Source organism: Notamacropus eugenii, chromosome X, assembly GCF_028372415.1.
Source record: "Notamacropus eugenii isolate mMacEug1 chromosome X, mMacEug1.pri_v2, whole genome shotgun sequence".
NCBI lineage: Eukaryota > Metazoa > Chordata > Mammalia > Diprotodontia > Macropodidae > Notamacropus > Notamacropus eugenii.
In genome coordinates this window covers 97,998,204-98,025,750 of record NC_092879.1, presented here as the reverse complement: position 1 = coordinate 98,025,750, position 27,547 = coordinate 97,998,204, and the positions used below count along the sequence as shown (strand labels likewise).

Sequence of the window (27,547 nt, the reverse complement as noted above, 5' to 3'; positions counted from 1 at the left end):
TGTGGGAACTCAACACTTTTTATTAAGTGCCCTTTTCTTATACAGTTAAGAGACATACAGAAAGGTTACAAAGACGTTGGTCCAGCACCCACAGAGCTTTTCGAGGTCTCCAGAGGCTCAGATGCCAACTCATCTCTACACTGGGAGGCTGTGTGAGCTTCATACTTCTCCCACCCATTGGCACTTCAATAGTACAAACATTCCTCATGCCATCTTTCCTCACCCTCTTCTTCTGATACATGACCCTCTCATACCTTAGTACGTTTAACAAGCTGCTATAGTACAGCAAGTACGCACACACATACACACACCCCTCTCAGTGGGTAACCCTCTCCAAATTGAGGTCATCATGTATTATGGTTCTCTGTGTTATATGCCATATCTCCCTACAATCATATAAGTGCCATATTCTAATTTAGAATCTCTTGTGCCTAGAACTGTCCTGTAAAGGTTAGATGCTTAACAAATATTTGTTTAATGAATGGACTCTAATCCAATAGGATCCCAGGTTTAGAGGCCATCAAATCTAACACCCTCATTTTGCAGATGAAGAAACTGAGGCCGACAGGAGTGAAATGCTAAGGGCCATAGAGCTGGTAAGTCAGGATTTTAGTTTGTCTTCCTGGCTCCAAATGTAAAAAGCCACATGTCTGATGGAATAATTCATAATATATATTTGTATAGACTAGAGCTGGAAGACCTGGGTTTAAGTCCTTCGTGGCTGTGACCTTGGGTAAATCAATTAATCTCTCAGTGCTTTAGGCAACTCTCTAAGATTTAGTAAATTGCAAAGAAGGTGCTATTCTGTTTCAGTAGAGGGAAATTACTCACCTGGGAGTTCCCTATATCACTGAAATCAAAAATTCAGTTATCTCTATTCATTAAGTTTATGAGATTATTCTCTAATATGAATTCTTTGATGTCTAATAAGGTTGGAACTCCCACTAAAAGCTTTTCCACAGGCATTACATTCAAAAGGTTTTTCTCCACTATGAATTCTCTGGTGTTTAATGAGATCAGAGCTTCTCCTAAAAGCTTTCTCACATTCATTACATTTATAAGGTTTCTCCCCACTATGAATTCTCTGATGTTGGATAAGATCTGAACTCCACCTAAAGGCTTTCCCACATTCATGACATCCATAAGGTTTCTCCCCACTATGAATTCTCTGATGGTCAATTAGGACTGAGCTCGCCCTGAAGGCTTTCCCACAGTCCGGACACTCATGGGGTTTCTCTCCTCGGTGAATTCTTTCATGCTCAGTCAGAGCTGAGCTCCCTCTGAAAGCCTTTCCACATTCATGACAACCATAAGGCTTTCCTTCAGTATGAATTCTCTGGTGCCGAATAAGGTACGCGTTCCTTCTGAAAGCCTTCCCACATTTGATACACTCATAGGGCTTTTCTCCACTGTGTATTCTCTGATGGTTGATAAAGGTTGAAATCAATCTGAATGCTTTTCCACATTCATGGCACTCATAAGGTTTCTCTCCACTGTGTATTCTCTGATGTTGAATTAGATCTGAACTAGCCCTGAAGGCTTTCTCACATTCATTACATCCATAGGGTTTTTCTCCAGTGTGAATTCTCTGGTGTCGAATTAGGTGAGATCTACCCCTAAAGTCTTTTCCACATTCAAAGCACTTGTAGGGTTTCTCCCCGCTGTGAATTCTCTGATGCTGAATAAGGTATGAACTCCACCTAAAATCTTTGCCACATTCATGACATTTGTAGGGTTTTTCTCCTCTGTGAATTCTCTGATGTTCCAGAAGGGCAGAGCTACCACGGAAGGCTTTGCCACATTCACTACATTCATAGGGCTTCTCTCCACTATGAATTCTACGATGCTTAATAAGGTCTGAGCTTCCCCTGAAAGTCTTCCCACATTCATTACATTCATAGGGCTTCTCTCCACTGTGAATTCTCTTATGATTAATGAAGCTGGATCTCTGCCTGAAGGCTTTGCCACATTCGTTACATTTATAGGGTCTCTCTCCGGTGTGAATTCTCCGGTGGTTGATAAAGCTTGAATTTTGCATGAAGGCTTTCCCACATTCAAGACATACATAGGGTTTCTCTCCACTGTGAGTTCTAAGATGGTCAATGAGGCTGGATCTCCCTCTGAAGGTTTTCCCACACTCTTTACATTCATAGGATTTCTTCACACTTGGGAGTCTCTGATTTTTTCTAAATTCTGACTTTTCTTTCAAGCTTGGATCACATGGATTGTAAGCTTGAGCTTTTTCTTCCACAGCACTTCTCGGAAACATCAGCTCAGTTTTTAAGCCTGGGTCCTTGCTGCCTTCCCAGGCTTTCTGACCAGTGGATATCTGACTGCTCCCTGTCTCTTCCGTGTTTGTGCCTGCTGGGCCTTCCTTCAGGCTCTCTAAGCTGCCCTCACATGCAAGGGCTTCTCCCCAGTCAGGAGCCTTGGGTCTTGGAAGACCTGCCAACATAGTTGTCTGGGTGTCGAACCCTGCACACATCTTCTGGTTTGCAGCAAATTCCTTGTGTTCTGCCTCAGCCCTGTCACCTGAAATGTAAAATGAAAACCCAAATGACCTCAGTTTGGGGTTAGGAGAATCAAGGGGCCAGCTCACCCTAAATGAGAGTATCTCAATCCTCAAGTTCTTGCCTGTTGTCCCTTCTTGGTCCTCCCAGCCCACGAAGCCCTTTCCCATTCTCTCAGCTGGAGAGAATGGCCCTTTCCTTTGATCCCCACAGCACCTTGCAAAGATTGCAAAGAGAGCTGGTCATGAAGACAGGGATAGATGATAAACTAGAAAGAGAAAGTGAGAGATCTGTGAAGATGACTAGGGGGCACCACAGTGCACAGAGCACTGGGCCTGCAGTCAGGAAGACCTGAGTTGAAATCTGACCTCAGATATGTGCAATAGCTAGACCCTGGGGAAGTCACTTTACCCTGTTTGCCTTGTTACCCTTATCTGTAAAGAAGAATAGTGCCTACCTCCCAGGGTTGTTGTGCTGATCAGTAAAGTGCTTGACACATATATACGTATTAACTATTTCTATTATTATTATGACCGAGAAATAATGAAGTAAGGCAAGATTTGGGAGGTGAAACTGGCTGGCTGCCTTCCTACAGACTAAATTGAAAGGGATTTCCTCCAATTACCAATTCATTCATTCAAGAAACACTTATTAAGCACCTGCTCTGTGCAGATCACTGTGTCTGCTAGGAAGGAAAGACACAAAGTTTAGATAAGACACAGGCCCTGCCCCCTGGTGGTTACTGTTACTGTGGCCTACTGAATAAAGCTCCAGCTCTGACAGGGGACTTTTCACCTTGTCTCATGCAGAGCTACGCAGGCCAAACCATGGTCCCCCTACACTCAGGCTCTCTTTCTTCTTCCTCTCTTCCTCCTCCTGCTTCTGGGGCACTGGGCTCTGTCTCAACCTTCCCCAAAACAGGGTCTCCTTGGGAACCCTTGGTCTGCCCCCTCCTCTTCACTTCTAGCTTCTTGGATGTGTTGGGGAAGCTTTGGGAGGGCAGGGGTTGTCTCACTTGCATTTGTATCTCTCAGCATTTAGCACAGTGCCTGGCCCGTTCATTCACTCATTTGCCCCACTCTGAGAGCTGGGCTGGTACAGCCTTCTCCTTTTTCCCATACTCACCTCAGCCTGGCCTCTCAGGACTTCCTCACTCCCACTCTCTCAGAGGTCACAGCTTCAAAACATTTCTTCTGACACCAAAATAGGATGTCAGGTGCCATTTGGAACCTGGAAAGTTTGCTACAAAACAGTAGGACACAAGAGTGTTAAAAAGAACAACACTTAGCTTTTTGGAGGGCTCATTATGTATTAGGCCACGAACGGCCCCATGTGACTCTAGGCTCCTGAAAGGAGGGGTAAACAGGCTGTGGTCACAGTTGGATCCCAGCTATATTGAGAGAATATGACAAAGTGGGTCCCAGAGGAGATCCCTTCTGTAAGAAAACCCCCTTGCCATTAAAAAGGTATGAAGGAAAACTGATTACAGCAGAGTTCAGAGGAATTGAACACTTTGGCCAAAGTGGGCCCCCACCCTCTTTTCAGGAGCAGAGAGCACCGAAGCGAGATGAGCTATATAGCCTTAGTTCAAGACAGATCCTCCCTCCAGGAGACAGACTGGTCCATTGTTCATTAGGTCACCACCTTCTCTACATGCCCATTACGTAACCACCCTTGGTGTGATCCCCCCTCCCAAACATGCTTTAACATAGGACCCATGATCAGAAAATGGAGGGCTAACTTTATGTGGGGTGTGTCTGCTTGTATACATGAGGTTCATTAAGCAAGTGCAGTGAAGAAAAGCCTTCTCCAGGTCATTCTAGGTCATTTTCCTGACTGGTTCAGGCCAGTTTCAGGCCTGGACTGTCTTATCAAAAATTTCGTGACTTTCTGAAGGCCACTGCCTGTCTCCTGATTGGTTGAGTCCACTGGCAGTCTGCTGGCTTTCTTATTATCTGACTTATTCTCAATGACTTCATCACCTAATAACTTCTGTGGAAGCTTAAGTTTTTGCTGTCTCTCACACCTCCAGCACTGGATCTTGGGGCCAAAAGGAGACCCATCAGGTGGGTTCTGAATGCTTCATGAGCATATCAGCTACATTTGCCCTACAGCAACTTACATTAGTTACAGAGCTGTCTAGACAAGGTGAGACTGACTGCTCCCACCATTCCTAGGGACACTGACCCACATGCCCTCCTACTGCTCTTTTGTTCTACTCAGTGAAAGCCCATATCTGGTCTCCTAGCTGTTCCTCACATTGACACTCAATTTCTCTTCTCCATGGCTTTGCACTAGCTGTCTCCCCCACTTGGTATGCCATTCCTCTTCACCTCAGCCTCCTAGTGTTCCTGGCTTCTTTCAGGGCTCAGCCATGTTCCTACATTCTTTCTTCAGGAGGCCACCCCTGTCCCCAGCTTCTAGTGCTTTACCCCACCCTTGGTCACCTTGTATGGGTGCTGTGTATGTACAAGTCATCTCCCCTGTTAAAAAGTATGCTCCTTGAGGGCAGGGATAGTTTTAATTTGCCTTCATGCCCCCAGCACCCAGAACAGTGCCTGGCACACAGCAGGCACTTAACAAATGCTTGTTGGTTGAGTGAATGTTGAGTTCTTGGGCCACAGACCCTCTTGGGACCTCCTATCAAGTTGTAGAAGGGTTGAGACCTGCTTCAGTGGAGGGTGTACTCATATGGAAGAAAAATTCCAAAGTCTCCTTTGTCTGACCTTCAGTTCACTCCCTCAGCTCCCCTGCCCTAGTTCAGGCCCTTGCTGCCTTTCACCTCCACTATTACAGCAGATTCTGGAGTAGCCTCCCTGCCTACAGTTTCTCCCCACTCTTGTCCATCCCCCACACAGCTGCTTCCAGAGTGATTTTCCTTAAGAGCTGCGTCCATGTGACACCCCCACCCCCACCCCGCCTCCAGTCACCTTTCAAGGCTCCCATTGCCTCTAGGATAAAATAAAAACACCTCTGTTTAGCTTTTTCAGCCCTACACAAACTCTCCTTCCAGTCTCTTTAGAAAGTACTCACTCATGTACCTGAGAGCCTCCAAACTGGCCTCCTGTTTGTCCCTCATACACATCTGACTCTCCATCTCCCACCTCCATTTCAGATGCCTGAAATGCACACGCTCCTTACCCCCACCTCACAGAGGCAGCTCGAGCACCAGCTTCTACACAAAGCCTGTCCTTCTCATGCTGGTGCCCTTCCTCTCGAACTCCTCTGTGTATATTCACATTTATTAATTTTCCATATCAATATGTCCAAAACAGAAGTCACTATCTTTTCCCCAAGCCCTTCCCTTTTCCTAATATTCCTTTTCCTGTAGAGGGCACCACTATCCTCCCCATCCTTCAGCCTAGGGGGTATGCTGGACTCCTCACTTTGGCCCCTCCCCTCTCACCCCTCCCCTCCCCTCCACTGCCGAGGTCTGCTGACTTCCCCTCTATAGCATCTTCCCTCCTCTGCCCCTGCCCCCACCCTTGTACAGGCCCTCATCACCTCATGCCTGCACCACTGCCATGGCTGCTGGGGGAATCTGACTGCCTCCAGGGGCTCCCGAGTCCAGTCCACCTCCAGTCACTAAAGTGTTCTTCCCAAAGTGCAGGTCTATGGCACACACTCCCTCAAGAAACTCCAATGGCTCCCTAGTACTTCTGGAATCAAATAGCAAGTCTTCTTATTGGTTTTTAAAGCCCTTCAGGCCCTGCCCCTTCTACCTGTCCAGTCTTCCTCTGCCTTACTCTTCCACACATCTTCCATTCAGGGACACTGGCCTCCTGGTTGGTCCTCAAACAAGACCCTCCATTTTCTAACTTGACATTTTTCCTAGCCGCTCCCCATGCTTGGAATGCGATCCCTCCTTATCTTTGTCTCCTCTTTCCCTGACTTTCTTCAAGTCCTAGCTCAAAATCCCATCTTCTGCAAGAAACCTTTCCTAATCCCCTGTCAATGCTAGTGCTTACCCTCAAAGACTGTTGTTGTTCAGTCATGTCAGACTCTTCCTGACCCCATTTGAGGTTTTCTTGGCAGAGATGCTGCAATGGTTTGCCATTTCCTTCTCCTGCTCATTTGACAGATGAAGAAACTGAGGCAAACAGGGGCAAGTGACTCGCCCAGGGTCACACATCTAGGAAGTATCTGAGGACAGATTTGAACTCAGGAAGATGAGTCTTCCTGATTCCAAGCCCAGTGCTTTGTGCACTATAGCACCCCCCAGCTTTCCCAATCTCTCTAAGCTTACCTCCCATATATCCTGTTTTTATCTTGTTTGTACCTCTTGGCTCCCTCATTAGATTGTGAGCTCATTGAGGGCAGGGACTGGTCTCTTGCCTTTCTTTGTATCCCCAGTGCTAAACACAGTGGCTGACACATGGTAGGTGCTTAACACATGTCCTCCAACGAGACCACATTTCCATAATTCTCCCAGAATCACTGATTGTATCATGAATTTGGAAGGCACTTCAGGCATTCACTTACGCCCACCCATTTTCAAATTTGAACCAAATTTCCCTCTACAAAAAGTGGTCACAGAAGATTTTTCTGGAGATCTACTTCCAGAGGCTGTCCCTTCATCTGTGGCAAGTATTCACTCTTAGGAAGTTTGCCAGACATCTGCTTCGAAGCTTCTTTCCCCTAACCCCCACCCCCACTGGGTGGGGGTTCCACCCTCTGGGGCAAGGAGAAAAATCCTCCCTTCAAATATCTGAAGACAACTATGATATCTCCCTGCCCCCAACTATCTACTTCCCAGTCCCCATAGGCCATGATTTGGAAACATTTCCCCAACCTGACAGTGGTCCTCTGGATACTCTTGAGCTTATCAAAGTCCTTCCTCTCCTCCCCAGCCCTGCAGAATACTCCTCTTAAGGCAGCCCAAAATTTCTGCAGTCACTCTCATGTTGTGTTCACTAAAACTTCCAGATGTTTTTCAGAAGAACTGCTTGCTACACACCTACACACACACACACACACACACACACACACACACACACACACACACACACACACACACACACACACACACACACACACACACACACACACACACACACACACACACACACACACACACATCTGGTACTTGTTGAGGCAATTTTTCTGAAGCCCAGTGTAAGAATCTCCATTTATCCCTACTGAATTTCATCTCAGAGAGGCCTTGGAGATAGCAGGCTGGCCTCCAAGTCAGGATGACTGAGGGCCAAGTCTACTCTTGGATACCTCCCGGCTGTGGGAGCAAATCAATGACTCTCAGTGCTCTGAGACTCTGCTGCACAGAAGGTGCCAACCTGCACTGAAGAGGAAATTTTCTTCTCATCAGGAGTTTTCTATACCAATATAATCACAGGTTCAAACCACAAAAAAAAAAATTCATCTTATTGCTCAGCCCAAACCTCCAGCCCATTAAAATCTTTTTGGATCCAGCCTTTTTCTTCCACAGTGTTTGTTATTTCTCCTAGTTTTGTTTCATACACAAATTTGACAAACACGCAGACTATGCTTAATTCAAGTCAATGATAAAAATGTTAAGCAGCACAGTGCCTTGTGTGTGCTCTCGCTAGACAATTTCCTCCAAGTGAACACTGACCCTGACTGTACTATCTTGTAGCCCACATTTCTCCATTTTGTCTACAGAAATAACATGAGAGGCTTTGCCAAGTGCTCTGCTAAAATCAAAGTAAGTTCCCCTGGTCAGTCCAGCAATCTTGTGAAAAGATGAGACTCGGCTACTATGATCCATTCTTCATGAAGACATGCTAGTGGTGTTCTTTTCTGCTGTGTCTGGAGGGTGAAGATCACAGCTCACCCACAGGGTGCCAGGAAGGGGAAATGCCTTCCTTCCCTCTCCATTTTACCCCAACTCTAAGAAATGGGCCCAGGGAGGGGTTCTGGTTTGGTTTCCTTTGTCTTTCTCAGTTTCAAGTGCAGGTGATGATCCCCATCAGAAAGGAGTCCAAGCTATGGTGACCTTGGAGCCAGGATCCCAGGTGGGATATTGTAGCTGACCAACCTTGCAAGGAGCCCAGAGAAGCCTGAAGGGGGTTTGGCATTTGGGACTGACGCTGTGCCCATTTTTGAAGTTAGTCTCCCCTCCCCAGAGAGAGAGGAGGATCCTGGCCTCCATCTCTGGGGTTGGGGGAGGAAGTTCCTTGTAATTGTACCTTTTGCAGTAAATATTTCTGTGTAAAAGTGAAAAAAAACTCTGAAGTCACATTGGCTCTTTGTTTTGCCAATTCCTTTCTGAGATGATCACTTATAATCCCTTTTATCTGTTTTAGAATTTAGAATTTTTCCAGGAATCAATGTGAAGGCAATTGGGCTACAGTTTGAAGATTCAATTTTCTCCTCTTTGGAAAAATAACAGATTTGCCACTTTCCAGAAGGAATCTTCCATGTTCTCCAAGATCTTGCAAAGATTATTTGCCTATGGATCAGCAATCCTATGTGCTGGTTCTTCCTATCCCTTCTTTCATCCTCCTCTTCCTCCCAAGATAACTACAAAAACAGACCCACAGCTCTTTTCTGTTGTCTTAGTCCTCTTGACTTATGTCTTTCCACTGGACTTTGATGATTCTGGAAGAGACAATGAGGCTGATGACCCTGTGCATTAATCCCTTAAATCAGACTGATTTACAGGTCAAGACATCACCCTTTGCCATCAGTCCTCTTCAAGAACGAAGGACAAAAAGCAAGTCTATTTGCCAGCTCATTCTGAGCATTAGCCAACAGCTCATCATTCACATATTTTCAGCTGTGGTTGAGAAATGCAAATTCTGTTCAGTTCTCAAATCTGCCTTACACTTCTGAAGAACTTACTACCTTCAATCAGCAGTAGTGATTAAAAAAATAAAAATATCACCTGCATCCCTAGAGTCTTCAGTTTCTTGCCCAAGATTTCATAATCCTTAGCAATGTTTTCTAAATTCCTTATGGCACCATCTTTTGTGCCCAGGAAAATTACCAGCAATGGGTAGCAGATATCAGGTTTGACAAGTCTTGCTAGGTTCTTGGTCTCATCCTTGATAGATGTCCTGGGAAGAAAGCTGGCCTCTATTCTTATCTTATAGCCACCTGAAGAACTCCTCAGCAAGGAACTGCCAATCACTCCTACAGCTCCCTTCTTCCTCTGACCCTCACTGGAGGATCTCTTACTCAGTGGCCCCTGTGGATCCATACTGCTCAGGGAAGAATGTAGCGGACTCTGATTAAGGCATGAGATATATGGTTCCATCCTTGAATAACACCAATTCCTAAAACAATAGGTTTTTGTTGCTCCAATGACAATATCATTATAGAAGACCCAGAATGATGAGCAAAACTGGGCAAAAGAAATCCAAAGGCACAGGAAGAGAATGCTTTGGAGGGAACAGAAAGCACCCTTAAGAGAAAACAAAGGAATCTCAGAAAGAACTGGCCTGTCATGGCCACCATCCCTACTTGGCCTGTGTTTTGCTTAGGGGCAAGGACAGGAACAGGGGAAAGAAGTGGTGCTAAGGGAGGCGCAAGGAACTGTAAGATCAGCTGGGCTCTACAACTGGGGAGGGGGGGAACAACAACATGTGCACATTAGCTGCTGTAGAGTCTCCAACAAGCAAAGGGTGTTGACATTCCAGGTGAGTAACACTGCTTGGAGGTCCATGCGGCCCACAGGGTGAAGTGCCTTTCTCCTGTGTTAATTACTTCTTTTGAGACTAGCTCTTCCTACATTGCCCAGGCCTGAAATGAAGTGGCCAGTCTTAGGCCTTCCCCCCATGCAGATTGGTTCGGGAGCATTTAACCTGAACTTTCCTTAGGCAGCCTGGCTCCTCCTGCCTCCCCCCACACCCTTGTCACATACTGGGGCCAGGTTTAGTGAGGTGGCCTCAACAAGAGCAACCGATCAGTGGCAGCCTGTAGCCCTCTGCAGTTCCGAACTCCTAAGCAGCAGCAGCAGCAGCAGCAGCAGCAGCAGCAGCAGCAGCAGCAGCAGCAGCAGCAGGGACTATGTGTGCCTAACCCTTCTAGGCTGTTAGACAGAAATAAGGTGGCTGGCTGGGGGCCTAGGAGGAATCTTGGAGATGGTCTAGAAGCAAGCTCTGTTTGGATGTGTCCTTTGTACCCACCATATTCTGCCTGCCATCATGCTTATTGGGAAATGGAAACTGCAGGCAGGGGCTCTACTTTTTATTTTTTCATCTCTGTATTCCCACTGTCAAATGCAGATTTTTGCACATAGTAGGGGCTCAGCAATTGGCTCTAACCGCTTCACTTTATAGAGAAGGAAGCTGTGAACAGAAGGCCAAGGGCAGACTGCTGAGTTAGACTCCATAATATGGACCAGAACCTGGATTTTCTGGCCACTCTCCCCTCAAACTCAGTGTCCTTTCCTCTGCTCCACCCCGAAAACCTCAGGCATTTACAGAGAGTGGCTCAGGTCCTAGAGAATGATTGGTCTTTATTGGAATCACAGAACACTTGAGCTGGAAGGGAATCTGAGACCAAATGAAAGAGACTTCCCAAAGATCTCACAGTAAGTTAATGGCAAAACTAGGATTAGAACCCATGGCATTGCCCCTGAGTATCCAAAGGTCCTCATGGGAACTCATCAGTTTTACAGAAAGTGGGTACTTTGAGCCACTCCTCAAACTCTTGCATCTCACACACCATCTTTCCATGCTAGGGCTGCTTGGGGTACTTCCAATGAACATGGCCTAGAAACAAGTTCACTGCAAAAGGAAAAAGCAGGACCCTTTGGGGAACTTTGGCTCAAGGAACCAACTGAGCAGCCACAGCAAAGCCCAAAGGGAAACAGCCCTGGGCCAGGGGTCACAAGGCCTGTTTCTGACACTGGCATCCACTTGCTGTGTAGCCTTGGAAAAATCCCTTCCTGAGTTGGGGCCTTGTGGAAAGTAACATCTGCCAGTGCTAGAGCACAGGCAGATTCATCTCTGAAATCCCAGCCTTGTGCAGAAAGCCTTCCCTGTCCCCCCAGCAGACAGGGATTTGTAGCGCCTTTTCTGTGCCATTACCTCTCATTCGTTCTGTCTGTAGGTGTGCGGGTGCTCCTTGAGGCAGGAACTATTTTTGTTTCCTTTGGAGCCCAGAACTTAGCAACGACTGAGGTAGGTGGTGAAGGTCTTATCCCCATTTGACAGATAGGAACGCTGGAATCCAGAGTATTTCTTCATGGTCTTTCACACACAGCTGGGATTAGACTGGCTACAGACCCAGGTCTGCACATCCTTCTGTCATTCCCCCTACATCCTTGCTGATTCTCCAGTGACTCTAGGTGAAGCCGAACAGCACCATCTACACTAACTACAATACAAATCAAAGCTGAATGCTGCTTCACTATAGGGTACAGGTGACCCTGAAATTTCAAAGGCTCTGGCCAGGGACCATGATCTCTGGAGAGACCTAACATCAAGTAGAGACCCAATCATGACATGTCAGTGGAGAACCAGCCTAGCTAAGAATGGGAAGATTCAGCACCAGAAAGCTAACATGTGAAATCATTAACTAAGTTACAGGTTTGTGATCACTGGTGGAATAATGGATCCTGGAAGTAAATACACAGTTAGAGCGGTGAACAGACAAAGGTGAACCTTTGTAGAAGGGGCATCAAGGGAGGCAGGCACTGAAAAAAATTCAATATTTGACTGGGAAGGTTGGTTCTGTAGGCTTCTGTTAAGTTGATTTTCAGTTGTGTCTGACTCTTTGTGGCCCCATTTGGGCTTTTCTTGGCAAAGAGACTGGAAGGGTTTGCCATTTCCTTCTCTAGCTCATTTTACAAATGAGGAAACTGGGGAAAACAGGGTGAAGTGACTTGCCCAGGGTCACACAGCTAGTAAGTGGCTGAGGCTGCCTTTGAACTCAGGTCTTCCTGGCTCCCGGCCAGGCATTCTGTGCGCTGTACCACTTAGCTGTAAAGTTAAAATGTCATTTTAATAAGTCTTGTTCCTAAAGATAATGGAAAAATAACTAAGTTGGACTCTGAATTGTAAAGGCTAAGGGCCTTAGTTTTTCCATTTGTAAAACAAGGGGGATGGACACACATGCTATGTAATTTTGAGCAAGGCCTATTTTCCGGTTCTAACATGAGTAGTACTGGATCAATGTCCTGGTGACTCATTTCTCTGGGCCTGTTTCCTCCTTTGTGCAATGAGAGGTTTGGATGGAATCAGTTGGTACTGGACAAATCCATTTTTCTTCAGCTTCAGTGGATTTGAGCAGTGCCAATGACTCGGGACTGCCTTACTTACTTTGTGGTCTCTGCACTCCTTCCGGCCCCAGGTGAAGCCTGTGTCACTCACTCCCCAAGACCCAAATGCAAGTTCTACTCCTAATATTCTCCTAAAGTTCTGCTCTGTTTACCCTGCTGTCTAAAATGAGTAGAATGGGGCTGCATGGTCTCTGACATTCCTTCCACTTCTACCATTTACCAGGTCAGAGAGTTGGGTGCAAGGTGTCTTCCTCTATAAAGGGAAAGGGTTGGACTTGACTGGACAGTAAATAACTCTCTAAGATCCCATTTCCTTCCAAGATTCATGGATTTAAAGCTAGAACTGAGTTGAGGCCATCTAGTCCAACTCCCTCATTTTACCAACCAACTGAGGCACAACTGGGTAATGTCCAATTTATACTCAGGTCCTAGCACTTCTAATCCTACACTCTTTCCACTACCCTAAGCTGATATAGGGGAGCTGGGTTCAAATTTTACCTGTGGCCCTGGCTTGCCATGAAACTCTGGGCTTGTTTCCTCCTCCATAAATTGAGTCACGGTGGAAGTACAGCAATCAATCAACAGGCATTTATGAACATGTCAAGTGTTATGTTCGAGTCATTGCAGGATTCAAAATATACAAAGGCCCAAAGAGTTCCTAACTGCAAGGGACCTACATTTGATACATAGATAAGGAAATAGAAAATGTTTACAGTTATTCTGGGCTGAGGGTGTGAGAAGGGGGTCATTGGAAAAGGCCTCAACGTAAGAGGTGCAGTGGAGCATTTTCGAGCGTCTGGGGCGGGGCAGGGCAGCAGGGTGACTGGAGGTGGAGAGTTGGGCTGGAAGATCCGAGGTATGTGGAAGGTATAAGAAGAGTGGAAGGTAGGGGGAGCGGGGGATGAAGGGCTCTGAATGCACTTTGGACGTGAGCCTGGTGGCGAGTTTGTTGGGAGTGGGAGGTGACACTTGGGCCGCACTTTGGTGGCCCAAGGATGGTCTGGACTGGGGAGAGGGCCTCGAGGCACTCAGCAGCAGTTATTGCACTGCTCCGATGGTGTCACACAGGGGAGGTACATGGTGCTGCAAAAAGGAGGCGCGCAGCGGTAGCCAGCAGTACGGGTGTAAGAGAGCGTCCCCTCACCCCCCCCACCCCCCCATATGACGGAACTCTGCCAGCTGAGGCCCCAGGGCCGCAGCTCCCGCCACGTACGCCTGCGCGCACGCATGCGCACGGACACGCGCTGGGGGACGGGCGGGCCAGAAGTGGAGGAGCCGCCCCCGCGACCCAGGACCGGGGAGAGGGACCCAAGGGGCGAAGCGATGCGCGCCCGAGCCCCAGCCCCGCACAACCCCCGAGCCCTGTAGCCCCTCGGGCAGCCACTCACCCGAGCCGAGCCCCGGGAAAGGACGCGATGGCTCCGGCGGAGCGAGCAGCCTCCGGCCCCGGCGGGGGAGCTTCCGCCGCCGCTCTAGGATGCGCGGAGGACCGGGCGTCTCGATGGTGCCCGCGCGCTCTCGCCCTGGCCCCCGCCCCCGCCTCCGCCTCCGCCCCCCTCCTTGGCCGGGCCGAGGGTTCTGGACAAGGATGGAGGAGCGGGCTGGGGGATGGGGGTGGGGAGAGGAGGTGGACGCCGGGCCACAGATGGCTTCGGGGCGACCCCCCTCCCGCTGGTTCCGGGAAGCATGGTGGGAAATGAAAGAGGGGTCGGAGCCCAAGGAGAATCAATAACATTTATTAAAATAAGAATAGCTTACAGATATGATATTTTAAGGCATCAAGGTGCTTAATCGGCCGCTTTCTCATTGGAGTCTCATAACAAACCTGAGGTAGGTACTACAGGTATTATCCCCATTGGTGAGAGTGTCTGAGGCTCAGAGATGAAGCCACTCGGCCATCCAGAGACCATTCAATAATGATAATAATAATACCAATAATAATATAACAATAACAGCTAACGTTATATAAAGCACTTTACATATATTATCGCAGTGGATCCTCACGACTATTATCCCCATTTTACAGATGAGGAAACTAAGGCTGAGGTTAAGTGACTTGCTCAGGGTCACACAGCTGGTAAATGTCTAAGGCTAGATTCAAACGGGTTTTCCTGAGGCCAAGGTCAGCACTCCATCTACCCAGCTGGCAAGACACCTACTAAGTGTTTGCTATTTGCACAGCACTGCTAGTCACTAAGGATCCAAGAAGAAAGGCAGGCAAAGGCCTAGCTCCCAAGAAGGGGAAAAAAGGCAAGAGGTTAAAGTCAGGATTCAAACCCAGGTCTCCTGACTTCCCAAGTTATTATCTTTGTAATTTTCTCAATTAGCAAAAATGTTTTCTATCCCTCTCCCCCCCATTAAAAAAGAAAAAAACAAACCACTTGTAACAAATATGCATAGTCAAACAAAACAAATTCCTATTGGCCATGTCCAAAAACTCCATGGCTCATTCTGCAGTGTTAAGTCTGTCACACAGCTGTCTGGTGTACCACCACCATGTTCCTGTTCCCCAATCCCCCTAAAGTCAGGCAGCCTCTGGCCACTCTTGGAGGAGGGGGGACCGGCACCTTCCTCCTCCGTCCTGGACTCTCTATAGAAACGTTTGAGTGGGCAGTTTGGGGTAGTGCAGAGAATACTAGACTTGGAGCTGGAAGGCCTGAGTGTGAATCCTGACTCTGGCTAAGCCATGTTGTCTCTCAGGATCAAAAGAGATGGAACTAGGTGTTCCCTCAAGTCCCTTCCAGCTGCAAACAGGTTCTAAATCCCCACATTCACTGTGTGACTTTGGACAAGTGCTATTTCTGTGCTAGATCAAGGTTTCTGCCTCTGAAATAAGGGGGTCAGCCTAGATGATCCAGAGGTTTTCTTCCAGCTCCGGAATCATAGGCCTATTACTTGCAGACCCAACGAGGGCCACAAAGATGAAGAGCCACACGTTGGAGTGATTGTTTCTCAAGTCCAACTCCAGGGCTCTATCTCCCCCAGAAAGCAATGGCTCCTATCCCTCCTGGGACATCTCACATAGTGCCCTTAATGAAATTTGGATTCAAGACCTTGGAGCAACTGCCAGTTCTGCTACTGACACTGAAAAGAGAAACCCGAAATGCCCACAACTAGAGTGGGCACTCGGAGGCTCAGAGACTTCAAGGCTGAGGGGACCTGAGAGGTCATCTAGTCTAACTAAGTGAGGTAATAGAGGCCCAGGGCAACAGTGTGTGAGCAGCTTCTCTGTCCCCCACTCCAGTGACCCCTCCCCCCACTCTGAGGGGAGAGTGGAGAGGAGAGTCCGGCTCAAGTTTAGATTGCACTTGACCCTAAGGTCCCTTCCAGCTCAGAGGTTTAGGGATGAGTGTCAGGCAAATGGAGGTAAAAAAGACTTGCACTATCTCCACCATCTGGTTGTGCTCAATGCGCTCTTTGGTGATGCTGTGGGCTTCTCTCCACCCCATGCCCCAGACTTCAAGCTCCATCAGAAATGAAATTGATACTTTACTGAACAACTGGCTCTCCTCCTCACTACCTGAAGTTATTCCAAACCTTTTCATTCCTTCACAAGCATCTCATTCTCCAAACCCTCTCAACTAAGGACTTTGCCTCATACTTCACTAAAAAACTGAAGTCATTTGCTCCCTCCTAGTTAGTCTCTCTCCCCACTTCAAACTATCCTTCATATAGCTGCCAAGATGATTTTCTCCAAGTACAGGTCTGACCAGGTCACTCCCCTACTCAATAAACTCCAGTATCTCCCTATTACCTTCAGAATCACACACAAAATCTTGTTTGCTATTAAAGCCCCTCACAACCAGGTCGCTTTCTCCCTTTCTAATCTTCTTACATCATACTACCTTTCACACACTGGGCCATCTGGCTGCTCCTCATGCACAAACACTGTCTCCCAATTGTTCCCTTTCACAGGCATGGAGCCCATGCCTGAACACTCTCCCTCCTCACTTCTACTTTCCCTATTCTATGGCTTCCTTCAAGACTTAGCTTGATCTCACTTTCTGTAAGAGGCCTCTCCCAGTCTCCTCCCTCCCCCCCACCTCCTCACTGCTTTCTCTAGGAGAACATCTGTGAAAATGGGAACTCCTTGAAGCCAGTATTACTGTCCCTGTTTTATAGATGAGAAACTGAGGCTCCCACAGTAACACAAATCAGTTTCAAGTCTTTGGCCTCATAGTCCAGTGCCCTTTCCAGTCCCAAAGCATTTTTCATCAGCTGCTCTGCCTGGCTTTGACTCCCATGAACATCACATCCTCTGGTACCCATCATGCCAAGTACCCTCTAGGGGCTGCAGCTTCCTCTTATATACTGTCTTCACCCTTCAACCATAAGCTCCTTAAGGGCAAAGACTTTCCTTTTCCTTATTTGTACCCTCAGCACTTAGCACAGTGCCTGGCACATAGTAGGTGCTTAATAAATGTTTACTATTAGCAAACTTCTAGTTCTATTAGAAAGCAATGGGCATCCAAAATGGAGCACTATCTCCCTGCTCCCCTTCTTCCTTTCCTGATTTCCCTACAAATTCTGCCTGGGGAACCAAGTCTTCTTTTATTCAACCTAGTTCACAACCTGCCATCCTCTCCCGCCCCCTGCCGGCCCAACAGTCAGTTCCCAAGTCCTACTGATTCTGCTCATACAGTAGTTCTCACAACTGGCCACCTTGTTCTACTCCCATGGGCACACCTGGTGCAAGCCCTCATACCCCTCAAACCAGGGCAATGGCAATACCTGATGGGGGGTGTGTGTGTGAGGTGTCTGCCTGCCTCCAGTCTCTCCCCACTCAGCTGCCAAGTGATCTTCGTAAAGTGCAGGTCTGACCATGTGACACAAGGAGCTTCAGTGGTTCCATATTTGCCAAACAAAACTGGAATTGAAAACCTTCCAACAGCACAGGCCAGTGGAAAGCCTCTTGGATTTGGAGTCAAAGGTTTGAATCCCAGCCCTCCTAATAATCAAGTGAAGGCTTACAAAGCACTTGCCTCACAATAACCCACAAGAGGTAACTGGTTCAAGTCCTAACGCCTCCATCTTCTAGAAAAGGAAACTGAGGCTCAGGGAGCAGAAGGGATTTGCCCATGGTCACAAAGGTGAATGTGAAAGCCTGGATTCCCAGGCACCCCAGGTTGGCAGACATATTGAGGGCTCTTTCCACCAGACCACATTGCCTCTCATTGGGATTTTACCTTCCCCTTTATCCAGTAATAAAGTATCTTTGGCAGTGCTGCCACAGAGGGGTTTCCCCCAATTCATCACTTTCTTGTATTAGCTTATTCCCATGGGGTCACTGTGCTCAGTAGGAGCACCAGTGGTCCTCATTACTAGAGTCCTCTATGGATTCTAAAGGGCTTTCCTCACAACAACCCTGTGAGGTAGGTAACAAGTGTTATTCTCCCCATCTCAATGGAGAAAACAGGCTCAAAGGAGGTGCTGAGACTTCTAACTCCAGGTTCAGCACTCATCCCGCTATGCTACCCTGGCTGTCAAGTCACTGAGCCAGCAGTGGGACAGAATGCAAGAGGCTGCAATGTGAATATTCACTGTTTGGAGGACAGGCTGTAGAGAATAAAAGAGATCTCATTGATGACCTAGGCCAAGAGAACCAAAGTGAGGTTCACGAAGGTCTGATGGCTTGCCGAGATCACTCTTCTTTCTCTACATCCTAGTCAAGTCTTTCCCATATTCCTTATACCCTTGTATGCATCATCTGATGCTGAATAAGGTTAGAGCTCCTGCTGAAGGCTTTGCCACATTCACTACATTCATAGGGCTTCTCTCCACTGTGAATTCTCTGATGCTGAATGAGGTTTGAGCTCCGACTAAAATTCTTCCCACACTCATTACATTCATAAAGTTTCTCCCCACTATGAGTCCTCCTGTGTTGAATAAGGCATGAGCTCTGACTGAAGGTTTTCTCACACTCATTACATTCATAGCGTCTCTCTCCACTATGAATTCTCTGATGTCGGATGAGATCGGACCTCACTCTGAAGACTTTCCCACACACGTTGCATTCGTAGGGCTTCTCACCGCTGTGGATTCTCTGATGGTTAATAAAAGTAGCTATCTGCCTGAAGGCTTTGCCACACTCACTGCACTGGTAGGGCTTCACTCCAGTATGAATTCTTTGATGCTGAGTAAGGTGTGAGTTCTGACTGAAAGTCTTTCCACATTCATTACATTCATAGGGTTTCACTCCAGTGTGAATTCTCTGGTGTTCAATGAGTTTTGAACTCCCCCGGCATGCTTTTCCACATTCATTACATTCGTAAGGTTTCTCTCCACTATGAATCCTCTTATGTTCAATAAGGATGGAATTCCGGCTGAAAGCTTTGCCACACTCGTTACATTCGTAGGGTCTCTCTCCGCTGTGAATCGTCTGATGGCGGATAAGTGCAGAACTTGCCATAAAGGCTTTGCCACATTCGTTACATTCATAAGGTTTCTCTCCACTGTGAATTGTCTGATGGTGAATGAGGGTTGTGCTGCGGCTGAAGGCTTTGCCACATTCATTACATTTATAGGGCTTCTCTCCACTATGAATTTTCTGATGCTGGATAAGGTTGGAGCTCCTCCTGAAGGCTTTGCCACACTGATTACACTTATGAGGCTTGTCTCCACTGTGGGGTTTGGATTTACTTATGTATTCTGAACTCAGCCTGCAGCCATGCTCATGCAAATCACATCTCTGGGCTCTCTCTTCTGGAGGATCTGTCTCATCTGGAACAGGACTGGAGCTTTTACCACATTCATTTTCTATGGGGGGCACACTTGTGCAGGTGGTCCCATTACCAAAATTTCCCTCTTGGTTATGCGAGTCTTCCAGTCTTTTCCCTTCTGGCCTTTCCTGTTGTACATCTAACCTGCCCCCCAATCCAAGAGTTTCTCCAATTCTGGAGTCCTGGGAAATGGCCCCTTGTAAACCTACCAATAACAGCCCTGGTGATTCTACTTTGGAAACTTCCTTTGGTGAAACAGACCCTCTGTTTTCAGTTTCATTCTTAGAATCTGAAATGATAAATAGAAAAACAAAATCTACACTGTGCGAAAGGGACCCACTGATTAGAAAGCTCAGGAGCAGTATCACAGAAATTTAACAAAGGCTAATCAGGAGTACAAGCTGGAAAGGACATAGTTCATCACTGACATCAGCCAGCTCTGCTTCACTGCTACACAAACAATGGTGCTGGGCCTTCCCTTGCCATTCTATCATGTACTCTTGGTATCCCCGAAACCACTGCTTCTCTTATCCGAGTTCTCCTAGAAGTGGAACCATAGCATTGGGAGGGGTAGAGTCTGTAACGAATGTTAAGAACACTAAAAAACTTTCCTGTTACATCATGACAATGGGTACCTGACACAGGAAGAAGGTCCCACTGGGCTGGACAGGCCACGTGTGGAGCACTGTGTTCATTTTTGGCCACCATATGTAAAATGGGTCATCTGACGTACAGGAGAGAGTGTTTATTTATGAGAGGGCAACCCTGATGATAGGTTCAAACAAATCATTCCATAAAAGATATAGCTGAAGAAACTGGGGCTGGCTAACCCTCTATGAAGACCCAGCATGTGGACGAAGTACTTTGGGAGGAAAGGAGAAGCAGGGCTGGCCTTGGGTACTGATACCCAGAACTAATATAGTATCTAAAGTCAGATTTCTTTTTGAATGTGGTCTTACCTGGATTCTGTAATAGCCTTGGTAACTCTGTACCTGTCCTCCTGACAAATTCTCAGTCCTGTATTAAAAGAGCTTTCTGTATATGCTCAAGGCAGCTACTGATTTCTTCTAACTGATGAAGGGTTCAGAGTAGAAGGGGTAGGGGACAGAGTCAGAAATTCAAATTTTTCTTGTCTTTCCCCTTGTCTTCATTCCCACCATCTTCATCCTAGCTCAAAGTCAGTGACTATCACTTAGGCTATCGTAATAGACTCCTAGCAGATTTTCAAGATTTCAGTCTCTTTCCCCTCTCCAATCACCCTACATATAGCTGCCAAATGAAATTTTCCCAATGAAGAGGTCTGATCGTGTCAGTTCCCAGCAATCCCTGTAAAGCACAAAGCTTTAGCACAGCATGAGAGGCCCTTCAAGCTGGGAACCTTTCATGTGGCCTCTATCTGAGAGCTGAAAGGGATCCTCCTTTGACTTTATCACACTCAACTTTGTATCTTTCTAAACTGTGGATGTATCAAAAAAACCCAACAAAACATTAGACTGCCAACTCCTTGAAAAAGGATCTCTATGATTTTTCACCTTTTTACCACCCCCAGCCCCTAGGACAGTGCTTGCACCTAGGAAGTACCTAAATGAATGTTACCAAGAGCACTGCTTTAAAGAAGGCCCATCCCCATCAAGCTCTTGGTGGTAGCAGCCATGGAATTAAAAATGAAAATAGGAAGCCTGAGCCTTTAGAGGTGGATGAAAGAGGGCAGTAATCAGCAGTGGTTGGCACAAAGAGAGAGCAAGGAGGGCACAGAGCATAAAAGAACCCATCGAGAGAGGAGAACAAGATCACCAGGACAAAGGTGCAGGAGCAGAAGGTGAACGGTGGCAGCTGTTAGGGAAGGACAATGAGAAGAGGCAGAGAACACGAGGGCTAGGGTATAAAGCTCAGAATTACGGAAGAAACTATAAGCAACAAGGGAAAGGAAGCTTTTCTCTTCTCTGCTCCTCCTGGTGAGGCCGACCAGAGGGTCGCTGAGGAGCTGCATCCATAGCAAAACTGTGCAAACATAACATCTCCACCCACCCGCCCTCACCTGGGCAGGGGCTGCCCTTCTCAGAGTCTTGATCATCGACCTCCTCTGGCTCCACAATCTGCAGCTTTTCCTCTCCCTCCATCTGGAAGATGTTATCTGGCTCAGGAACTGGAAATCCTGTTCAGGAGACAATAAACAGCACAAGAAAATTTGGGTTGAGCACTCTTTTGGGCAGACTTGTTCCAGAACTCAGGGACGAAGGCCAGGGATAAATATGGCAAGGAGCAGTTGTCCACAGATGCAATATGGAGGTGACAGGAGGGGACACTCGAAGGTCACACTAAATCCTACGCCATTCCTTTGCTCATTTAGTCCTCCTTGAGGCCCCGCTCCCCATTCTTTCCGTCCTACCAACTCTTGTCCATTTCCAGAGGCCTTCTCTATTCTAGTCCCCACTGGTCTCAATATTCATTGCAGGTGGAGTCCGAGTCACAGTTTAGGGACAAGATCTACAAAAAGGAACACGAAGATTCTGCCTGCTGATCAGTGCTGTCTCTGATCTTTGCTTATCTGTACACTTCACGGGCCTGAAGGGACTCCTTTCACTTGGAGCTGCCATGCTCTCCGCCCAGGGCAAATTTTAGTCGGCATCAGATGTCTGAGGGTTTTTAAGGGTATATATGACAGATGGATTTGCAATTCCTTGGGTCAACTTCTAGCCAACAGGTGGCTGTGTAGAGATGGGCAGAGTCCAGGCCTGGATAAAGTATCAGTCCTATCCCAGGCGGCAAAGTTTCAATCACAAGTTATATATGTCTCTGTAACATGAGCCGTGCATGCATCCCAGTGGGAGCGTCAGCTGGTATAAGGCCAAACCGCAGCTGCAGCAGGCACAGAGCCCCCTTTTTTTTCACCATCCCCAGAATACTAGAATTAGAAAGAACTCACTGAAAATGGAGACAGACAGTTTTTCAATCACTAGTTCTATTATATTCCCCCCACTGGAAGGTGGGAGATGGCATTCCATCATAAACATCTAATCCCTCCTCCACCTGTCTTGCCTGCCTGCCTGGGAAGGAGAGAAACGCCATTCTGTCACGATTCCTCCAGCCCATTTCCTGGCCTGGCCACAGGAGCAGAGCAATTTGATGCCTTTACACTGCCCTCACTGGTCACCTGGCCTGAGGTGGCCCCCACACCAGCACCTCCCTGTCCTGATCCCTGAAGCCAAACATAATATTTGCAGGACCTGCCTCAGAAAGTTGTAGGGAAGGATTTTATAAACTTTCAAGGCCCACTAGAGAAAGGTGAACAGCTATTATTATTTTTTGTCCAAACTTATGAGTTAGTTGTTTTTGAGACTGCAGTATGGAAAATCCTTCCATGAATGTGGATCGAGAAGTGCAACTTAACAGCCTTAGAGATGTAAAGAGCGATGATTAACAGGCCCTGAGAGGCTAGCTGAGAAGGACAAAGAACTAAGACTTGAACCCAGATCTTCCTGACTTTGAGGTTGGCCTTTTACCCTCTCTTCCATGTAGCTTCTCAATTACTATTGTTTTTAGTGAATGTTTGCTGAATGAATAACCAAGGAAAGGTTCAGGGAAATTCATAGATGACAGCTCTAACGCAGATTTATTTAGGAGGAAATTAGGAATGTTCTCCACCTGAGTTCTTCAAGGCTCTGCTAGTGAATGACGAGCTCCAGCAGTATGGAGAAGTTTCAAGTATGCACCTAGTCATAGTTTTCTGACTCCTGCCAAAGCCCCAGCTGCACTAAATGTGGAGACGTTCACCATCATGGTGGTCATAAGGGAATCCAGTTTTTGGCTTCAACAACTCACAAAGGTCAAAAATGTCTTGTCAACAATGCTGTAACGAGGACTGCTTTTAGGGGCTTGGATTCAGGGGTGGAGAACCTGGGGCCTCGAGGGCTTTTGACTGAGTCCAAGTTTCACAGAACAAATCTTTTTATGAAGGGGATTTGTCCTGGGAAGTTTGGGTTCAACGAAGTCTCTTATAACTGTCAGATTCTGGGATATATTAAGGCAGAAAGAAGTTACAATCCACATAGCCGCTAGAAGACCCAAAGCAGTGCTCTTAGTCTCAATCTGGGAAAAACCTATCATCAAGACACCTATTCCTATTCCTTCTCTCCCCATCTCTGGTGAGAAATGGGACTGACCGTGAGCCTGGTCCCACAGCAATGAGCATGTTCCAAGGATCACAACTTTTCTTTTCTTTTTTTGTAAAGATCTGTGATTTCATTGATGGGAGGAGCTCCTGCTGAGGAATCATGCCGACAGACACCCTCTCTGCAACTTTATGGTCCTAAAAAGTTGCTGGGCATCAACTGTCTACCCACCATGGCACACTGCCTCCTTGTTCACAGCTATTAAAACCAGACGCAAAATCGACGACAGCATAGCCTCCGAAATGCTCTGCCGGTGCCTTGTCTCTCCCCTCTCTAATTCATCCTTCACAGCCGCCACCTCAATGCCGACCACGTCACGCCTCAGCCCAGGGGAGTAGCGGTTCCCGCGGTTCTAGCTTCAAATCCAAGCTCCTCTCTGACACCTAAAGCCCTTCCCAATCTGGCTCCAGCCCACCTTTCCAGACTGAGTTCACATTACTCCCCCTACCCACTCTACTTACATTCCAGCCAAACTGGCCTACCAGCTGTTCCTTGCACACATTCCACTTCCGACCTCGGCGCCTTTGCCCAGGCTGTCGCCGAGGCCTGGAATTCTCCACCTCTTGGGCGCGCCTCAAGGTTCAGCCGGAGTGCCGCCTCCTCCATGAAGGCGGCAGCCTTACCTACCCGTGCACAGGCACGGCGCCTTTCCCACCCAGGGCTCCCGCGCCAGAAGGTGAGCCCCGTGAGGCCTGGGGCGGACTCATTTCGGTCTGGCCATCAGCAGCGCCGCCGGCCCCACGGCCCGGCCCACACTCTAGCCTACGTGTCCGAGGAGTGAGGGAAGAGGAGACGTGGGGCAGGGGCGGCCCGACGGGGGCGGGGCGAGGCGGGGGCGAGGAAGCGGAAGGGGCGGGGTCACGGAAGGGCTGGGGCTGCCGCCGCTGCCGGCCCCCGGCCCCTCAACCTCCGGGGTCCTAGCGCCCCTCTCTGTCCCTGCCGAGTCCGCCCTCCCCCCCGCCCCCCCCGCTCCCCGAGGCCTCAGACTCACCGGAACCCGAACCCCGGGAGTCCTGCAAAGCCCCTTCCCGCGGAGAGGACCATCGAGACGTGCCGGCGCCGCAGGCTCCTCCTGACGGGGGGATGCGCTTCCGGCGCCCCTCTAGGAAACCTCGGAGGTCTGGCCTCTCGGTGCTCCGCTGGAAGCTTCCTATTGGCCTGGAGAGGCACGGGGGCGGGCTCCTGGGCGAGCGGGATGATGAACTCAAGATGTAGATGCAACGCACACATGGGAATATGGGAATTTGTTTGGCTTGACTCTGCATATTTGTTACAGGAGTGTGGGGCGTTTTTTTAAAGTTTTTTTTTCCCGTGGGAGTGAATAAATAATAATCGAATAAAATTTAATAAAAGAATATGGGAGTGAAGATGAGGGTCGACAGAATAAGAACAAAATAAGATAAAATGGACACTTCGCTCCATAAAAATTGAAAGCGTTTGCACAAACAAAACTGAAGAAGCACATCGGAACAGAAACAAACAAATCTTTGCCGCACGTTCGTCCAAAAACGGTTTGATCGCTAAGGTTTCCAGGGTGTCCCAAAAGTTTTCAGCTCCGTTGGTTTAACATACTATATTAGCACAGTGTTGGACCTCCTGAATCAGCGCCTCAAGGGCAGGCAGGCTCCATAGCCACTCCAGGGCCTGGAGACACCACTTTTTCTTTTATTGCCATCGACTTGAGCCCCAGAAAGCTGCGTTCCTCCTGTTATCATGAGGTCAGTGAGGAGCAACCCAATTCCATAGAACCACTTTACACGGATTGGCTTTACTGAGCTGGAAAGACATAACCACAAGAAACATGCAGACATTTGCCCCCACTCCATCTGGGGTATAAGTGCTTCATACACCATCTCAATCTCTGGATGGAAATAGGCTCAAATTGTAGTGCAGGGCCTATGAGTACCAGATTTCAAACTGGACTACAAAGCAGTAATCGTGCAAATGATCTGGCATTGTTAAAAAAAAAAGTCAATCAGTGAAACAGAATGGGTGGTTACTGTTTGTCCTTCCTGCTAGAAGAGGACCAAAATGACATCACTACGTCAGAGTTAAGGCACAGTGCGTCTGACAGTGGCTGATTAGACTAATATGTCTCTATCACAAGTCAGACACAAATAGTATGACCATTTAGGAGAGCGATGGGTCTAAATTCACACATCTCATGTTTCTTTTCTATGACTGCAATTCTGCTTTGCTCATACAGCACAGCACCTTCTTTGATACCAACACGCCATCCTGGGGACTCCCATGCCAGTGTCTCCCATGTCTCACAATCAATTCTAAATATCTTCAGAGACATCTTGTATCACTTCTTCTACCTTGTATCACTTCTGACTTCTATGTGAGCGCTTGCCTTGTGGGACTTCTCCATAAAATAGTCTTTTAGGTAAATGTCCATGGAAGCAAACAAACAGTAGAATACAGAACTATATTTGACAAATCTAAAGATCTCCGGTAGTAGGGGAAGGACTCACTATTTGACAGATACTAATGGGAAAATGAGATAGCAGTCTGATAGAAATTAGGTATAGACCAACACCTAACACTAAGATAGGTTCTAAAAGGATACATGACTTAGATATTAAAAGTCACTCCTAAACAAATGAGAGGAACAGGGAAGAAATTACCTTTCTAATCTACAGATAGGGAAGAGTTCATGACTGAACTAGTGATAGAGAGGATCACACAGGATAAAAGGGACAATTTACATGCTGTAAATTTAACAAAAAATTTACACAGATATCTAATTCAATTAAACTTATGAGGGAAATAGGTAACTGGGGAAAATCTTTGCAACAAGTTTCTTGGATAAAGGTGTAATTTACAAGATATATATATATAGCAACTGATTCAAATTTATAAGACTAAGAGCCATTCCTCAATATATGAGGTCAAGGAATATGAACAGGCAGGGTCCAAACCATCAATAATCACATTTTTAAAAAGGTTCTAATCACCCTAATTACTAGTAATTATTAGTAATTAGAGAGGTGCAGATTAAGGCTGGCAGAGATAAAAGCAAAAGAGGAAAATGACAAATGATGGAGGCACTGTGCCTGGCTCACAGTGGGTGCTTCATAAATGTTTGTCGATAGATTGAAATGGGGATACTGGTGCACCATTCATGGAACTGTGAAATCAAAGAAAGAGGACAAGGATCTATGTGTACTAAAATATTTGTAGCAGCCCTTTTCGTGGGTGAAAAGAACTGGAAGCTAAGGAAGTGCGCTCCTCTCAGGGGATGATTGAACAATCCATGCTATGTGAATGTAATAGAATAACATTGTGTCATAAGAAATGATGAAGTAGAGAAATTCAAGGGCTGCTAAGTGACAATGGATAGAATGCTAGACTTGGAGTCATAGAAATGAGTTCCGATCCTTCCTGAAACACTAGCTATATGACCTTGGGCATGTCACTTAACCTCTTTTTGCCTCAGTTTCTTCAACCACAATAAAGGGCTAATAACAGGGCCTCCCTCTGAGGGTTGTCGTAAGTATCAAGCAAGATAATTAATGTTTGTAAAGTCCTTTGCAAACCTTTGAAGACCATAAAAATTCTCGCTGTTATGGCTATTTTTGTGGTGGTCCTTTGTCCTTTGTTTCCCAAGAGGACCAGCTGCATCATGGATGACGTCTTCATCTGCTCCTGAATGTAAGTGAGGCGTAGTGGCACCAAGTTCTCAGTTTTTAGTAGTATTCCGAGAACACTGGGAAGACCTTTATCACAGGCTCTTGGGGAGTGAAGTTAGCACCAGGAGAACACCTTTTACAATGATGTCCTTAGAAAGAAAAACAACTTTGAAAGGTTTTAGAACTCTCATCAATGTTATCATAACAGGGACCCCCAGGTTTATATATAGCGCTCTTGTGTTGGGTAGTTCTTTGTGAACTGAAATGTTTGTTGAGGGTTGTGAAATCAGGATAAAAAATTAAGTGG

General features: G+C 47.1%; 1 protein-coding gene across 4 annotated transcripts; it reads right to left on the bottom strand.

Moving 5' to 3' along the window:
* LOC140515187 (uncharacterized) lies at window positions 1–25,284 on the bottom strand. Of its 4 annotated transcripts, XM_072625750.1 has the most exons (5): window positions 24,597–25,284; window positions 21,472–21,588; window positions 18,407–19,722; window positions 13,100–13,102; window positions 1–2,158 (listed from the first exon to the last, which is right to left on the bottom strand). In XM_072625750.1, the coding sequence occupies exons 1-5, from the start codon at window positions 24,868–24,870 to the stop codon at window positions 896–898; spliced, it is 2,973 nt and encodes a 990-aa protein (XP_072481851.1). In that variant the 5' UTR covers window positions 24,871–25,284; the 3' UTR covers window positions 1–895. The 4 variants fall into 4 exon arrangements, with proteins under 4 accessions (XP_072481851.1, XP_072481849.1, XP_072481848.1 ...); XM_072625748.1 differs by lacking the exons at window positions 13,100–13,102; window positions 18,407–19,722; window positions 24,597–25,284 and adding an exon at window positions 3,636–3,752 and having other exon boundaries at window positions 1–2,532; window positions 21,472–21,559; XM_072625747.1 differs by lacking the exons at window positions 13,100–13,102; window positions 18,407–19,722; window positions 21,472–21,588; window positions 24,597–25,284 and adding exons at window positions 3,636–3,752; window positions 14,103–14,192 and having other exon boundaries at window positions 1–2,532.
* Window positions 25,285–27,547: the final 2,263 nt, after the last annotated feature.